The sequence below is a fragment of the Anomaloglossus baeobatrachus genome, chromosome 12, assembly GCF_048569485.1.
Source record: "Anomaloglossus baeobatrachus isolate aAnoBae1 chromosome 12, aAnoBae1.hap1, whole genome shotgun sequence".
Taxonomy (NCBI): domain Eukaryota; kingdom Metazoa; phylum Chordata; class Amphibia; order Anura; family Aromobatidae; genus Anomaloglossus; species Anomaloglossus baeobatrachus.
This window is the reverse complement of record NC_134364.1, coordinates 11990696-12009437: the sequence shown is the minus strand read 5'-3', so window position 1 is coordinate 12009437 and position 18742 is coordinate 11990696. Positions and strand designations below refer to the sequence as shown.

General features: G+C 48.0%; 1 protein-coding gene across 1 annotated transcript in view; it reads right to left on the bottom strand.

Moving 5' to 3' along the window:
- The window catches only part of SLC24A4 (solute carrier family 24 member 4), a 130432-nt gene extending 112707 nt beyond the window's left edge, over nt 1-17725 (bottom strand). Inside the window, exon 1 of the mRNA XM_075330994.1 lies at nt 17704-17725. Coding sequence (XP_075187109.1) covers nt 17704-17710 — 7 coding nt within the window. The 5' untranslated portion in view covers nt 17711-17725. The remainder of the gene's footprint in view (nt 1-17703) is intronic.
- Nucleotides 17726-18742: the final 1017 nt, after the last annotated feature.

Here is an 18742-nt window from a genome sequence, read left to right as displayed (position 1 = left end):
TCTACTACATTATCTGTACATAGAGAGATATCACTGTGTTATCTGTGGTGTTACATAGGACTGCAGGTGACATCTACTACATTATCTGTACTCAGAGATATATCACTGTGTTATCTGTGGTGTTACATAGGACTGCAGGTGACATCTACTACATTATCTGTACTCAGAGAGATATCACTGTGTTATCTGTGGTGTTACATAGGACTGCAGGTGACCTCTACTACATTATCTGTACTCAGAGATATCACTGTGTTATCTGTGGTGTTACATAGGACTGCAGGTGTCATCTACTACATTATCTGTACTCAGAGATATCACTGTGTTATCTGTGGTGTTACATAGGACTGCAGGTGCCATCTACTACATTATCTGTACTCAGAGAGATATCCCTGTGTTATCTGTGGTGTTACATAGGACTGCAGGTGACCTCTACTACATTATCTGTACTCAGAGATATCACTGTGTTATATGTGGTGTTACATAGGACTGCAGGTGTCATCTACTACATTATCTGTACTCAGAGAGATATCACTGTGTTATCTGTGGTGTTACATGGGACTGCAGGTGACATCCACTACATTATCTGTACTCAGAGAGATATCACTGTTATCTGTGGTGTTACATGGGACTGCAGGTGACATCTACTACATTATCTGTACTCAGAGAGATATCACTGTTATCTGTGGTGTTACATGGGACTGCAGGTGACATCTATCACATTATCTGTACTCAGAGAGATATCACTGTGTTATCTGTGGTGTTACATAGGACTGCAGGTGACATCTACTACATTATCTGTACTCAGAGATATCACTGTGTTATCTGTAGTGTTACATAGGACTGCAGGTGACATCTGCTACATTATCTGTACTCAGAGATATCACTGTGTTATCTGTGGTGTTACATAGGACTGCAGGTGACATCTACTACATTATCTGTACTCAGATATCACTGTGTTATCTGTGGTGTTACATAGGACTGCAGGTGACATCTACTACATTATCTGTACTCAGAGAGATATCACTGTGTTATCTGTGGTGTTACATAGGACTGCAGGCGACATCTACTACATTATCTGTACTCAGAGATATCACTGTGTTATCTGTGGTGTTACATAGGACTGCAGGTGACATCTACTACATTATCTTTACTCAGAGAGTAATCACTGTGTTATCTGTGGTGTTACATAGGACTGCAGGTGACATCTACTACATTATCTGTACATAGAGAGATATCACTGTGTTATCTGTGGTGTTACATAGGACTGCAGGCGACATCTACTACATTATCTGTACTCAGAGATATCACTGTGTTATCTGTGGTGTTACATAGGACTGCAGGTGACATCTACTACATTATCTTTACTCAGAGAGTAATCACTGTGTTATCTGTGGTGTTACATAGGACTGGAGGTGACATCTACTACATTATCTGTACATAGAGAGATATCACTGTGTTATCTGTGGTGTTGCATAGGACTGCAGGTGACATCTACTACATTATCTGTACTCAGAGATATCACTGTGTTATCTGTGGTGTTACATAGGACTGCAGGCGACACCTACTACATTATCTGCACTCAGAGATATCACTGTGTTATCTGTGCTGTTACATAGGACTGCAGGTGACATCTACTACATTATCTGTACTCAGAGATATCACTGTGTTATCTGTGGTGTTACATAGGACTGCAGGTGACATCTACTACATTATCTGTACTCAGAGAGTAATCACTGTGTTATCTGTGGTGTTACATAGGACTGGAGGTGACATCTACTACATTATCTGTACATAGAGAGATATCACTGTGTTATCTGTGGTGTTACATAGGACTGCAGGTGACATCTACTACATTATCTGTACTCAGAGAGATATCACTGTGTTATCTGTAGTGTTACATAGGACTGCAGGTGACATCTACTACATTATCTGTACTCAGAGATATCACTGTGTTATCTGTGGTGTTACATAGGACTGCAGGTGACATCTACTACATTATCTGTACTCAGAGATATCACTGTGTTATCTGTAGTGTTACATAGGACTGCAGGTGACATCTACTACATTATCTGTACATAGAGAGATATCACTGTGTTATCTGTGGTGTTACATAGGACTGCAGATGACATCTACTACATTATCTGTACTCAGAGATATCACTGTGTTATCTGTGGTGTTACATAGGACTGCAGGTGACATCTACTACATTATCTGTACTCAGAGAGTAATCACTGTGTTATCTGTGGTGTTACATGGGACTGCATGTAGCTTAAGGGACATATTGAAGAAGGAAACACGTTACTGACACGTTAAGCTCTGCTACATCTGCTGATAACCTCATACTATGCTATTCCAGAAGACGCCTGCTTCTTTTCTTTGTTGTTTTTTTTAATACTTTCCTTGTGATTTCCACAAGACGATGGAATTAGTGGAAACTCTTCACATGCTGCCGGAGCGGCCGGGGCCTCGTCACCTCCAACAACCGGCCGATTGTTCCCCCATCCGGGCTCCGCTGTGCATATGATGGTCCCTGATCTCATCTACTCCCACCTACAATGCATCACATACAAATATTGCCTAAAAATATGTGCCCCCCGGGACAGGCCCCTGATCTCTCCCTCCTGACAGATCCACTCTCTGCAGATCATTGCACCACTGACCTCTCTATAGATCTACAGGTCATTGCGCCTCTATGTATTAGCACATTCTGCAGACTATCGCATTGCAGAGCTTTGTTCATTCCCTCTCCCGCCTCTCATAGATATGTTTCAGCAGACTCTTTCTTCCGCCCACCCCCTGCCAGCTGTATTAATAAATTGTGAATATAATTATTGATTGCCGTAGCGCTCTGCAGAGCGTCGCTCTGAACCTTATCACCTGCGGATATTTATAAATCCCCGTACCAACCAATTATTCTGCACCATTAATAGTAACGTGGATCGTTTCGCTCCATTCACTTACACATCTTAGACCCCTAAAATGGAAAGGAAAAAAAAAAACCAGCGTGGAAATATTAACTCCTGCACGACTGAGACAGCCATAAGCCCAGAATGGTGCAATCATCTGCAGAGTCACAGTCCTTCTATTCCTGGATCTAGAGGGTGGCACGGTGGCTCAGTGGTTAGCACTGCAGTCTTATAGTGGCTCAGTGGTTAGCACTTAAGTCTTATAGTGGCTCAGTGGTTAGCACTTAAGTCTTATAGTGGCTCAGTGGTTAGCACTGCAGTCTTATAGTGGCTCAGTGGTTAGCACTTCAGTTTATAGTGGCTCAGTGGTTAGCACTGCAGTTTATAGTGGCTCAGTGGTTAGCACTGCAGTCTTGTGGTGGCTCAGTGGTTAGCACTGCAGTCTTGTGGTGGATCAGTGGTTAGCACTGCAGTTTTGCAGCGCTGGGTACTGGGTTCAAATCCCACCAAGGACACCATCTGCAAGCAGTTTGTATGTTCTCCCCGTGTTTGCGTGGGTTTCCTCCGGGTTGTCTGGTTTCCTCCCACACTCCAAAGACATACTGATAGGGACTCTAGATTGTGAGTCCCAATGGGGACAGTGTTCCTGATGTACGTAAAGCGCTGTGGAATATGTTAGCGCGATATAAAAATAAAGATTTGATTTTTTGATGTGGAGCTAGAGAACACAAAGTAACGACCATTATTCCATATTTTCCGCGTGGTACGAGGCGCGATTTTCGGTCACCGTCGTTCCGGGCAGCGATTACTATAGAGCGTGTTGTATCGGAATCCCCGGAATGTAACGATTGTATCAGTGTGTCCCGTCGCTGATCAGTGCCAGGGCCTCGTCACATCACTCTCAGATATAACAAGATTTGACGGGTTTTTTGTTTTGTTTTTCCGCCAAAAAGGCGAATAAATAAAAAAAAAAGGTTAAAACTCTCCTCTCCGCTGTGTAAAGTTGTCGTTTTGTGTTTATCGACAAGATGGTGTTTATGTGGATTTCGCTCCTCGCTGGATCGTTTCCATGAGAACATATTACTCGCCGCCGAACGTGTAATGTAAACATTCCGAGCGGAGATCGATACAGAAAATGAAGGGTTAAAAGGAATATTCCCATCTCCAAAGATGGATACTGACGGCTCATTAAAATTTCCATCCGTTCTGAAGATAGTTGCACTTTTGTTTACAGCTTGTTGCCTAGGAGACCGACCACCCCAGCTGTTCAGCTTGCAGCGGTGGCCGGTCTCCAAGTCAACGGGCAGTAAATTTATGTGTTACTTATTGTACTTTATATGAGACACTCTATACTACGGTGATTCACAATCCCTTCCCCCTTCTTTTTGTCCAATCCTACTTTTTGTTTTTAGTGTGTGATTTTAATCATGTGTTACTTATTGTCTCTAACTACAGTCATATGAAAAAGTTTGGGCACCCCTATTAATGTTAACCTTTTTTCTTTATAACAATTTGGGTTTTTGCTATTTCAGTGTCATATATCTAATAACTGATGGACTGAGTAATATTTCTGGATTGAAATGAAGTTTATTGTACTAACAGAAAATGTGCAATCCGCATTTAAACAAAATTTGACCAGTGCAAAAGTATTGGCACCTCAACATAAAAGTGACATTAATATTTTGTAGATCCTCCTTTTGCAGAAATCACAGCCTCTAGTGGCTTCCTGTAGCTGTTAATGAGTTCCTCGATCCTGGATGAAGGTAGATTTGACCATTCCTGTTTACAAAACAATTCCAGTTCAGGTAAGTTTGATGGTCGCCGAGCATGGACAGCCGCTTCACATCATCCCACAGATGTTCAATGATATTCAGGTCTGGGGACTGGGATGGCCATTCCAGAACATTGTAATTGTTCCTCTGCATGAATGCCTGAGTAGATTTGGAGCGGTGTTTTGGATCATTGTCTTGCTGAAATATCCATCCCCTGCGTAACTTCAACTTCGTCACTGATTCTTGCACATTATTGTCAAGAATCTGCTGATACTGAGTTAAATCCATGCGACCCTCAACTTTAACAAGATTCCCGGTGCCGGCATTGGCCACACAGCCCCAAAGCATGATGGGACCTCCACCAAATGTTACTGTGGGTAGCAAGTGCTTTTCTTGGAATGCCGTGTTTTTTTGCCTCCATGCATAACGCCTTTTTGTATGACCAAACAACTCAATCTTTGTTTCATCAGTTCACAGGACCTTCTTCCAAAATGTAACTGGCTTGTCCAAATGTGCTTTTGCGTATCTCAGGCGACTGTTTGTGGCGTACTTGCAGAAACGGCTTCTTTCGCATCACTCTCCTATACAGCTTCTCCTTGTGCAACGTGCGCTGTATTGTTGACCGATGCACATTGACACCATCTGCAGCAAGATGATGCTGCAGGTCTTTGGAGGTGGTCTGTGGATTGTCCTTGACTGTTCTCACCATTCTTCTTCTCTGCCTTTCTGATATTTTTTTTGGCCTGCCACTTCTGGGCTTAACAAGAACTGTACCTGTGTTCTTCCATTTCCTTACTATGTTCCTCACAGTGGAAACTGACAGTTTAAATCTCTGAGACAACTTTTTGTATCTTCCCCTGAACAACTATGCTGAATAATCTTTGTTTTCAGATCATTTGAGAGTTGTTTTGAGGAGCCCATGATGCCACTCTTCATAGGAGATTCAAATAGGAGAACAACTTGCAAGTGGCCACCTTAAATACCTTTTCCCATGATTGGATACACCTGCCTATGAAGTGCAAAGCTCAATGAGGTTACAAAACCAATTTAGTGCTTTAGTAAGTCAGTAAAAAGTAGTTAGGAGTGTTCAAATCAAGAAATTGATAAGGGTGCCCATACTTTTGCACCGGTCAAATTTTGTTTAAATGCGGATTGCACAATTTCTGTTAGTACAATAAACCTCATTTCATCCAGAAATATTACTCAGTCCATCAGTTATTAGATATATGACACTGAAATAGCAAAAACCCAAATTGTTATAAAGAAAAAAGGTTAACATTAATAGGGGTGTCCAAACTTTTTCATATGACTGTATATTGTTGATCTTTGCCTATAAAAGTCTAGAGCTTGCTAAAAATGTTAGCCTATGATTATAAGGACGCTATTTTGCGTCGGAAACGCGCTGGGGTCTTCTAAATATGGATGGACTTTTTTAATACTATGTGACAAAGAAAGAAATTATTTTACGTTGGATGTGCCGATATCTTTTCTTTCTATTCCAGTTAATTTATTTAATTCACTGATGAAGCGCTATTAATTTCACGGACGTGATCAAATAAAAGTGTTAATATATCAATAAACAAATCCGCCTGTATTTAGAAGTATTTTCTGACAATAGTCATATATAATGGTAAGAAAACCCTTAATATACAAAACCTACCAGCTGTGTTAGGATGTACACAAGAATGTTCCCATTCACTGACAGCAAGCGGAGATCTTACAAATGGTGGAGGATCAATGTACAAAGTCTATTAGAAACTTGCAGGACTGCTTCATTTACATAGGACTGCCCCTGTAATATCGGTCATATGTAACTACTTTTTCTTGGGGCTGCCAGCCTCGTTACCCCGGCTGCACCGAGCTCTGCATAAGCCGCAGCCTTTTACCAGCATCTGGATCAGCGAGAGGAGACCCCCATTGACCCCAGTAATCTTCTAAGTGGTCGTCTCATCGCTAGTGGATATTAAGAGCTTTAAGTCTCGGAATGGTTTAACCCTTACACCACTGCACATGCAACTGCTCAGGCAGCCACCAGGGGACCCCAAGTGCGCAAGAGGCTCAAATCAGAGGGGTACAAAGATGTCACCGTGCCGTGTCACATATGTAATGTCTGGAGGTTATATCAGTACTGGAGCGTTATAAGTAGGTAGATAACAGAGAGTAATAAATTGTATTCCCCTGTCCTACAGCCGCCTCTCCCTAAAAATGGCTCATAATGGATAAAGCAGGAGGAAAAAGGGGTTAAATCCGCGCTGACAGGTATAGTAAAGAAGGATCCGGGAACATCAGTGATATTTGTCCTGAAGAAGGAGCAAGACTCCAAAACGCATAGAGCAATAAAACCACCACACTGCTCGTTCCTGGATCCTTCTTTATTGTACAGGGCAGCGCGGATTTAACCCCTTTCTCCTCCTGATTTATTAGCTATGTACCTTTCCTAGTAGTTCTGACTTGCAAAACTACCCCAGGTGGGAACCTCCCTGTATTTTCTATCTCTTTCCACCGGGATAAGACCCTAAATTCTACCTTTTTGTCTCTCCAGCATCTACTACTAGAAATGGCTGATAACAGAAAGTAATAGATTGTACTCACCTGTCCTACAGTCTCTTCCCCCAGTTATGGCTGATAACAGGGAGTAAAAGATTGTAGTCACCTGTCCTACAGTCTGATCCATCAGTAATAATAAGGAATAACGTTTGGAACACCATTCTAAGTCTGAACTGGGTGCAAAAAACCTAAAAAAAACATCACTATGGGGAGATAAGGTATGCACACCAGTGACTATGTAAGGGGAATACATGGAATAGCAGAAACTGCTGTGTGAAATACACACAGCAGTTTCTGCTATTCCATGTATTCCCCTTACATAGTCACTGGTGTGCATACCTTATCTCCCCATAGTGATCCATCAGTAATGGCTGATAACAGAGAGTAATAGATTGCACTCACCTGTCCTACAGTGTCCTGCCCAGTAATGGCTGATAACAGGGAGTAATAGATTGTAGTCAACCATCCTACAGTCTCCTCCCCAGTAATGGCTGATAACAGGGAGTAATAGATTGTAGTCAACTGTCCTACAGTCTCCTCCCTCAGTAATTGCTGATAACAGGGAGTAATAGATTGTAGTCACCTGTCCTACAGTCTCCTCTCCCCAGTAATGGCTGATAACAGGGAGTAATAGATTGTAGTCAACTGTCCTACAGTCTCCTCCATCAGTAATAGCTGATAACAGGGAGTAATAGATTGTAGTCACCAGTTTTACAGTTTCCTCTCCCAGTAATGGCTGATAACAGGGAGTAATAGATTGTAGTCACCTGTCCCACAGTCTCCTCCCCCAGTAATAGCTGATAACAGGGAGTAATAGATTGTACTCACCTGTCCTACAGCTTCCTCCCCCAGTAATGGCTGATAACAGGGAGTAATAGTGTGTAATCCTGTGTCCTATAGTCGCCTCTCCTAAAGAATGTGCACAGTCTGGTGGCGCATTGTACGGGGCTTTATCCCTTTCATACGAGAAACCCAGAGGTCAGAGCGTATTACATCCAGCCATAATGGAAAATACCGAAGAGTAACCTGTGAAATTCTGCAAGCTTCCCGAGAATGAGGAGCGAGGCCCCAGAGTCAGCGACCAGAACACCAGGGGCAAAGGGAGGATAGCCACTAGATTCAGCTCTATGCAAACCTCTGTGATACTGTGCTGAGCTGTGTATCTAATCCTCTCCTGTGTGATATTGTCTGCTGAGCTGTGTATCTAATCCTTTCCTGTGTGATACTGTCTGCTGAGCTGTGTATCTAATCCTCTCCTGTGTGATACTGTCTGCTGATCTGTGTATCTAATCCTCTCCTGTGTGATACTGTCTGCTGAGCTGTGTATCTAATCCTATCCTGTGTGATACTGTCTGCTGAGCTGTGTATCTAATCCTCTCCTGTGTGATGCTGTCTGCTGAGCTGTGTATCTAATCCTCTCCTGTGTGATACTGTCTGCTGAGCTGTGTATCTAATCCTATCCTGTGTGATACTGTCTGCTGAGCTGTGTATCTAATCCTCTCCTGTGTGATACTGTCTGCTGAGCTGTGTATCTAATCCTATCCTGTGTGATACTGTCTGCTGAGCTGTGTATCTAATCCTCTCCTGTGTGATACTGTCTGCTGAGCTGTGTATCTAATGTTATTGTGCGATACTGTGCTGAGCTGTGTATCTAATCCTCTCCTGTGTGATACTGTCTGCTGAGCTGTGTATCTAATCCTCTCCTGTGTGATACTGTCTGCTGAGCTTTGTATCTAATCCTCTCCTGTGTTATACTGTCTGCTGAGCCGTATATCTAATCCTATACTGTGTGATACTGTCTGCTGAGCCGTGTATCTAATCCTCTCCTGTGTGCTACTGATGAGCTGTGTATCTAATCCTATCCTGTGTGATACGGTCTGCTGAACAGTGTATCTAATCCTATCCTGCGTGATACTGTCTGCTGAGCTGTGCATTTAATCCTCTCCTGTGTGATACTGTCTGCTGAACAGTGTATCTAATCCTATCCTGTGTGATACTGCCTGCTGGGAGGTGTATCTAATCCTATTCTGTATGATACAGTATTCTGGGCTGTGTATCTAATCCTCTCCTGTGTGCTACTGATGAGCTGTGTATCTAATCCTATCCTGTGTGATACGGTCTGCTGAGCTGTGTATCTAATGCTATGATGTGTGATACCGTCTGCTGAGCTGTGTATCTAATCCTATGATGTGTGATACCGTCTGCTGAGCTGTGTATCTAATCCTATGATGTGTGATACCGTCTTCTGAGCTGTGTATCTAATCCTATGATGTGTCATACTGTCTGCTGAGCTGTGTATCTGATCCTATGATGTGTGATACCATCTGCTGAGCTGTGTATCTAATCCTATGATGTGTGATACCATCTGCTGAGCTGTGTATCTAATCCTATTCTGTATGATACAGTATTCTGGGCTGTGTATCTAATCTTATCCTGTGTGATACCATCTGCTGAGCTGTGCATCTGATCCTATGATGTGTGATACCGTCTGCTGAGCAGTGTATCTGATCCTATCTAATCCTATTCTGTATGATACAGTATTCTGGGCTGTGTATCCAATCCTACCCTGTGTGATACCGCTGTACCCATGTGTTGCTGCGCAGTTGCAGCCGGTGGTCGATGGCTGCTCGCTGCGGCAGATGAAGCAATATGCTGGTCCATATGTCGGCTGCGTGGGCGGCGCGTCCTGTGGAAGCGTTTCTGTGGACGCGGTCGGTGCCCGGTGGGAATATCAGGACCTATATCTGCCAGGAAGGCGGCTCATCACTAATAATTTATGTGCATACAGACCGGGTCTGATCAGGGGATCTAATGAGCTGAGGGGCCATGGAGTAAGAATAAATATTTGGGGGGGTACAGGGTGGGGGCAGGGGATGTGCCCCCATAATTCATCACTATATATACACCTGTCATGATAAACAGAACAGCCGATCAGACCCTGCCCCATAAGGATTGTACACCCTACATTAGGATGTCAGCGACTTGTGGGTTAAACAGTAGCGGTGGCAGCTCGCTCCGTCAGATGCCGGCGGTGCAGCACAGTCCTTCAACCTCGACGTCATACAGCGTAAGGGGCTAATGAGCCGCTACAATTTTGTTTTTGCCTCTCCACATGTTAGCAGCCATATACTTCATTCTCAGAACGAGTCTCCATAGGCCACTCACTGTCAGCGGCAGCACGGAATTACACTCGCTTGTACCTGCCGCTGACCGGCAGTGACCCAAGGAGCCTCGTGCTGAGAATAAAGCTCCATAGGATTCGATGGGCATTGTAGGACATTAAACCATTGGATTACGTCAGAACTTCCAGGATTTCTTTTTAATTAATAAATTGGTGAATGATGGAGTGTGAGGGAGTCTTTATTCAAATAAATTATTTTCTCCTTTGTGTGATAGACGCCTCTTCAGTACTAACCCCAGAGCTTGATGCCAGCTCAACTCTCAGCTGACATCAACCCCAAACATATTACCCTGACTGCCACCGCACCAGTGTACTGAACCAGAATTAGAGAATCTAAAGGATGGAACGGTTGTGGGCTGCTATTTTGAGGCTGGGAAGGGCCAAATAACCATAGACCTTCCCAGTCTGATAATACCAGACACCAGCTGTCTGATTTACCTCGGCTGGTGATCAAAAGAAGGGAATTTTGTTTACTTACCGTAAATTCCTTTTCTTCTAGCTCCAATTGGGAGACCCAGACAATTGGGGTGTATAGCTACTGCCTCCGGAGGCCACACAAAGTATTACACTTAAAAGTGTAAACCCCTCCCCTCTGCTATACACCCTCCCGTGCATCACGGGCTCCTCAGTTTTGGTGCAAAAGCAGGAAGGAGGAAACTTATAAATTGGTCTAAGGTAAATTCAATCCGAAGGATGTTCGGAGAACTGAAACTATGACCAAGAACAATTCAATCTGTACAACATGTGTACAGAACGAAATAACAGCCCGAAGGGAACAGGGGCGGGTGCTGGGTCTCCCAATTGGAGCTAGAAGAAAAGGAATTTACGGTAAGTAAACAAAATTCCCTTCTTCTTTGTCGCTCCATTGGGAGACCCAGACAATTGGGACGTCCAAAAGCAGTCCCTGGGTGGGTAAAAGAATATCTCGGTAAAAGAGCCGTAAAACAGCTCCTTCCTACAGGTGGGCAACCGCCGCCTGAAGGACTCGCCTACCTAAGCTGGCATCTGCCGAGCGTAGGTATGCACTAGATAGTGCTCCGTGAAAGCGTGCAGACTCAACCAGGTAGTCGCCTGACACACCTGCTGAGCCGTAGCCTGGTGCAGCAACGCCCAGGACGCACCCACGGCTCTGGGAGAATGGGCTTTCAGCCTTGAAGGAACCGGAAGCCCAGCAGAACGGTAGGCTTCAAGAATTGGTTCCTTGATCCACCGAGCCAAGTTGACTTGGGAGCTTGCGACCCTTTACGCTGGCCAGCGACAAGGACAAAGAGCGCATCCGAGCGGCGCAGGGGCGCCGTACGAGAAATGTAGAGTCTGAGTGCTCTCACCAGACCTAACAAGTGCAAATCCTTTTCACGTTGGTGAACCGGATGAGACAAAAAGAAGGTAGGAAGATATCCTGATTGAGATGAACAGAGGATACCACCTTCGGGAGAAATTCCAGAACCGAACGCAGAACCAGCTTGTCCTGGTGAAACACCAGGAAGGGGGACTTTACATGACAGCGCTGCTATGTCAGACACTCTGCGGGGTGACGTGACTGCCACTAGGAAGACCACCCTCTGCAAAAGGCGTGAAAGAGAATATCCCTCATTGGCTCGAAGGGCGGTTTCTGAAGAGTCGGTATAACCCTGTTCCGATCCCAGGGTTCTAGCCGACGCTTGTAAGGAGGGACTATGTGGCAAACCCCCTGCAGGAAACGTGCGTACCTGAGGGAGTTTGGCTAGACGCTTCAGAAAAAAACACAGAAAGCGCCGAAACTTGTCCCTTAAGGGAACCGAGAGACAACCCCTTTTCCATTCCGGATTGAAGGAAGGACAGAAGTGGGCAAGGCGAATGGCCAGAGAGTAAAACTCTGATCAGAGCACCAGGATAAGAAGATCTTCCACGTCCTGTGGTAGATCTTGGCGGACGTTGGTTTCCTGGCCTGTCTCATAGTGGCAATGACCTCTTGAGATAACCCTGAAGACGCTAGGATCCAGGACTCAATGGCTACGCAGTCAGATTGAGGGCCGCAGAATTCAGATGGAAAAAACGGCCCTTGAGACAGCAAGTCTGGCCGGTCTGGTAGTGTCCACGGTTGGCCTACCGTGAGATGCCACAGATCCGGGTACCACGACCTCCTCGGCCAGTCTGGAGCGACGAGGATGGCGCGGTGGCAGTCGGATCTGATCCTGCGAAACACTCTGGGCAGCAGTGCCAGAGGAGGAATACGTGAGGCAGTGGAAACTGCGACCAATCCTGAACTAATGCGTCTGCCGCCAGAGCTCTGTGATCTTGAGAACGTGCCATGAATGCCGGGACCTTGTTGTTGTGCCGGGACGCCAATAGGTCGACGTCCGGCTTCCCCCAGCGGCAACAAATCTCTTGAAACACGTCCGGTCGAAGAGACCATTCCCCTGCGTCCATGCCCTGGCGACTGAGAAAGTCTGCTTCCCAGTTTTCTACGCCCGGGATGTGAACTGCGGAGATGGTGGAGGCTGTGGCTTCCACCCACAGCAGAATCCGCCGGACTTGCTGGAAGGCTTGCCGACTGCTTGTGCCGCCTTGGTGGTTGATGTATGCCACCGCCGTGGCGTTGTCCGACTGAATTCGGATCTGCCTGCCTTCCAGCCACGGCTGGAACGCTTTGAGGGCTAGAACACTGCCCTTATCTCCAGAACATTGATCTGGAGGGAGGACTGTGCTGAGTCCATGTACCCTGAGCCCTGTGGCGGAGGAAGACTCCCTGACAGACTCGCGTCCGCCGTGACCACAGCCTAGGATGTGGGCAGGAAGGATTTTTCCTTCGACAAGAGTGGGAAGAAGCCACCACTGAAGGGAGGCCATGGCTGCCCGAGAAGGAGCAACGTTCTTGTCGAGGGACGTCGATTTGCTGTCCCATTTGCGGAGAAAGTCCCATTAAAGTGGGCGCAGATGAATCTGCGCAAACGGAGCTGCCTCTATTGCTGCCACCAACTTCTCTAGGAAGTGCATGAGGCGCCTCAAAGGGTGTGACTGGGCTCGAAGGAACGATTGCACCCCTGTCTGTAGTGAACGCTGTTTGTCCAGCGGAAGCTTCACTATCGCTGAGAGAGTATGAAACTCCATTGTCAGTGATTGGGCCGGTGTCAATTTTGACTTTAGGAAAAATTGATGAACCACCCGAATCTCTGGAGAGTCTCTAAAGCAATGTTCAGGCTGTGTTGGCATGCCACCCGAGAGGGGGCCTTGACCAGCAGATTGCCTGAGAGAGTAGGACCGCTACCACCGTTGTCATGACCTTGGTGAAGGCCCGTAGGGCTGTCACCAGGCCGAAAGTTAGTGCCACGAACTGAAGGTGTTCGCCTATGGCGAAGCGCAGGAAGCGCTGATATTCTGGTACAATCGGCACGTGGAGATAAGCATCCCTGATGTCGATTGATGCTAGGAAGCCTCCTTGGGCCATCAAAGGCGATGGCAAGCGGAGAGATTCCATCCGGAACCGTCAGGTTCTCTGTCCGTTGAGCCGTGTGAAGTCCAGAACGGGGCGGCGTGATCCGTCCTAACTGGTACCACGAACAAGCTGGAGTAAAAAGCCGCGACTACGTTCTTGAAGGGGAACGAGGATCGCAAGTCCTCCTGCCTTCGGAGTGTTCACCGACTGGAAACGTGCATCGGCTCGCTCGGGGGACGGAGATGCTGTGAAGCAACGAGTCGGAGGACGAGAACTGAGCTCTATCCTGTGACCGTAAGACAGAATGTCTCCTACATCGGTCTTGGACATGTGGGGACCACTCCCCTGACCTGGAGCGCCATGCAGAAAAGGTTCTCTGTGCACGGCGGAGGATGAAAATACCACCTCCTGAGACGTCAAAGACGCTAATTGCGGAGCACAGGATGACCGCATTGATCTGAGACAGAGCAGCTGAGATAGCCTGGAGTGCCCACCCCTGCAAAGGCTGGGTCAACGGACGCGCCTATGGCTTCATAGATGGATCCCATTAGGAGTTCTATCTGTCTGTCCGTGGCATTCTTGAGCGTGGACCCGCCAGCCACTGCTACTACTGATCTAGCCGCCAGTCCGAGACTGGAGGGCACCTTATGACACTGAGCCGAAACCTTAACAACGTCAGAGGGGAAGGGGCAACGTGTGTTATAAGGCGTTCAGTAAAGCGCTTGTCCGGGAAGGTGTGCTTCTGGACAGAATCTGTGAAGCCTTGAGAGCCACGTCCGGACAGAGTCCTGGGTTGCGACCTCCGCCCCATCCTCTAGAGGGTCCTCAAGCTGAGACCCTTGAAGAAGTCGGGGAAGATTCCAAGCAAGGCTGCTTAGCAGGACTGGGACTGCGGTTCGTGCTGGAGTTTACCACGTAATAACTAGAGGCCACCCCAGGAACACGCTTCGTCGCAGACCGATAGGGGCCTGGGGCGATCCCGCAGTGCCCAGGGCCTGTGTAAGGGGCCGGTCTGGACTGCAAACTCCTAGTCTCTTAGCCGACCATTTGTCCATAGCCTGAGACATGGATAGAGAAAATGACCCAGAGAGTTTCTCAGCAAAGCTGTAACTCTGTCCCTGCCGCCTGAACAGGGAACGCCGGCGAAGCTTAACCAGTGCCCCCGTCACCGGCTGAGCGAGTATGTTCGCAGTGATCACTGAGGATACATATGTACAGCCGAACTGTGAAACTGCATACAAACATTATATAGCCATATATACAGTTCCTCACTCTAGGGGGCCCAGCATCGAGAAGAAGCCCCCTGGCGTACCGACCCTGAAGCAGTATGTGCTGCTGAAAACATGGCTGTCGGCGTGTACAGTGGAGGGGGGAGCCGTGGGCGTAACCCCAAAAGTGCGGGAATCTGGTGCCCGGAGCGAAACGTGAGGGAGGCGGAGGACAGCCAAGTGTGCTCCAGCCGTCACTGCTAGCCTCCGACTGACCGTCCCGCCCTTCCCCCTGACTGGCAGGGCCAGGGGCGGGAGTTTAAGGCACTAGGCCGCAAAAGCCGGGAGCTAAAGTTACAGACCGCGGCCGGCAAGCAGGCGCGGTCGGCGCGGTAGTCGCCAAGTCTGAGGCGAAGCTGCTCTCTGCACCGTCCCCAAGGGGACACTGAGTACCTTGAGGGGATCAGTTCCGTAGCGTGATTAGTGAGGGGGGCGGAGGACAGCGAAGTGTGCTCCGGCCCTCACTGTCGTCGTCAGCCCGACTGTCCCGCCCTTCCCCCTGACTGGCAGGTCCGGGGGTGGTATAATGATTGAACAGTGCCCGGGGCTGGACTGTAAGGCTTCTCCAGGAGTAGCCAAAAATCAACAGTGCGACCATACAAACAAGCATATATATATATATATATATGTACACTTCGGCACTCAGTGGGGCCAGCACCTCAGGTGCTGCTTACCGACCGCTCACAGCGGTTGTGTGATCACCAGAATCCGTGCCCGGGCCTCCCTGATGTTGTCTCTCCTCTCCAGCGTCAGAAGTGCTGACAGGAATGGCTGCCGGCGTTCTGTGGGGAGGAGGGGGCCGTGGGCGTGCCCTAGAAAGTGCGGGAATCTAGTGCCCCACTGTGCAGAGTGAGGGGGGAGGAGGATACAGAGTATGCTCCAGCCCTCAGCGCTGACGTCCAGTGCAGCGTCCCGCCCTTCCCCTGACTGGCAGGCCTGTGGGCGGGAATAAGCGAAACTAGGCCGCAAAAGCCGGGGACTAAAGTTATAAGCGCGGCCGGCAAATAAGCACGGCCGGCGCGGTAGTCCCCGGCGCACTAACACACCCAGCAGTGCTGCAGTGTGTATGGCACAAGCGCTCTATGCGCGGTCCCCACGGGGACACAGTAGCAGGGCCTTGTCCCTGACGATACTCGGCTCCTATCCGGCAGATTCCCCAGGGGCTGCGGAGGGAGCACGGTCCCAGTGCCTGGAGACCGATTAGGATCCCACTTCACCCAGAGCCCTAAAGGGATGGGGAAGGAAAACAGCATGTGGCTCCTGCCTATGTACCCGCAATGGGTACCTCAACCTTAACAACACCGCCGACAAAGTGGGGTGAGAAGGGAGCATGCTGGGGGCCCTGTTATGGGCCCTCTTTTCTTCCATCCGACCTAGTCAGCAGCTGCTGCTGACTAAGATGTGGAGCTATGCGTGGATGTCAGCCTCCTTCGCACAAAGCATAATAACTGAGGAGCCCGTGATGCACGGGAGGGTGTATAGGCAGAGGGGAGGGGTTTACACTTTTAAGTGTAATACTTTGTGTGGCCTCCGGAGGCAGTAGCTATACACCCCAATTGTCTGGGTCTCCCAATGGAGCGACAAAGAAACAGGGGAGACCCCACGCTGCTTTTTTTTTTTTATTATTATTATTTTTATTTTTTATTCCCTATCCACATTTGTTTGCAGGGCAATTGTCCTGCTTTTACCTCCATTTTGCTTCCATTTTTATCCCTTACTACGTATATTTTACAGCACCAAGGTTCTGGTTCCCATTGACTTAAATAAGGTTCGGGGTCAAGTCAAAAGCCCTGAACCGAACTTTTAAGTGAAGTCCGGCCAAACCCAGCGAACCCGGGTCCGCTCATCCCTAATTTTGTAGTAATTAGTTGTATTTCTTTTTCTTTTTTACCACATTTTATCTCTTAAAGGAGCACTCACTTTCAATCTTCAGGAGTGCGTCTGCTCCTCGGCCTCCATTCTGGAGAACAGACAGGATTATTACTGAAAAGTAAATTGCAAAGTTGCTTGTTTTTAAGACAAATTAACCCCTTTAAAGTTGCTGTAGATTAGAAAAACATTCCTGCTTTTTTTAAAAAAAAAACAGCGCCCCCCTGTCCACAGGTCTGGGTATTGAATTGCTGCTCAGCCCATTTCACGTCAATAGAACTCATCTGCAATACCAGTCGCAACCTGTAAATAGGGGTGGCGCTGTTACTGGAGGGAAGCAGCCATGTTTTCAAATTTTGTACGACCCCTTTAAGAGATTTCTGCTCTGCACAATTACTTTACTGACAGATTTGGGATCCTTTCTTGGTCCCTCAGTCTCTGGTCCTGTCACTAAGAGACTCAATGATCTAAAAGTGGCGATTAATTGGTTAAATAACCGGGATCGATGGTGGTATTAGACTGTGGAGCTCCGACTCCAAGGCGGCACATGACGCCTACACCCTGCAGTACACGGCCAGTCAGAGAACGCATCCCAAGTCATGTGACAACAGAGCAAACTCTTTACTATACGCTGCTCTCTAGCGCCCCCAGGAGTGATCGGCTGATCTGCACCTAATGAGGCGCCGCTGATCGAATGGCTTCATTGTTACTTTCTCTTGCAGATGAGTTCGCAGGCTTTGCATACCTTGCATTCTGGAGATCCGGCGGGGAGTTGGGGGGCTGACTGTACCTCTGTGCAGGTGCTGGAGGAGGTGGGGGACACGTAGCCCCCTCTATGGTACGAGGCCGCTTAGGATCCGTTCCTCACTTATTATGTCGAGTCCCTCTGCGACCAATTACTCCTCGCCCCCGCCGCGACTTCACTGCACTTTATTATTTAATTGGATCAGAAACTATGAAATACATTTGCTAGAAACGGACCCGATATACGTCACGTCCCTTGGAGCTGCAGGTAAAGGGGGGAGGGGCGCAAGGAAGGCCCATTATTATAATGAAAAAAGAGGTGGTGGGCTCAGAAATGGGGCTGCACTGCAGAATGAGCCTGGGGCGCAGCTACAGCTGGAGCAGACTTTAGTGCAGGGAATAAGAGATGAAGCGGCATTCCAGAGCAGTGTCACCCAGCCCAATGTACGATTGCACAGAGCATGTAAAGGACACCTGATGGCGGTGAGCAAGATGCACATTCAGCCGATAGCGACGTCTGCCGACTCCCCCCAAACACAGGCACATCCCACCTCTACTGCATTCATGTGTGCACTATGGGGAGAGGGGAATCAGCTGCTGGGACACCCCTCTACCAGCTCCACACCCCTCTGTCCTCCTCCTCCCGAGCCCAATCTCCTCTCTTTGTGCTCCTGCTCCAGAGCCCCCCTCCTCTTTGTGCTCCTGCTCCAGAGCCCTCCTCCTCTTGGTGCTCCTCCTCCAGAGCCCCCCTCCTCTTGGTGCTCCTCCTCCAGAGCCCCCTCTCCTCTTGGTGCTCCTCCTCCAGAGCCCCACCTCCTTTGTGCTCCTCCTCCAGAGCCCCCTCTCCTCTTGGTGCTCCTCCTCCAGAGCCCCACCTCCTTTGTGCTCCTCCTCCAGAGCCCCCTCTCCTCTTGGTGCTCCTCCTCCAGAGCCCCCTCTCCTCTTGGTGCTCCGCCTTTTCCTCTAGACCCCTCTCTCTTCATGCTCCTCCTCCTCCAGAACCCTGTCCTTTTTGTTATTTTCCTCCTCCAGAGACCTCT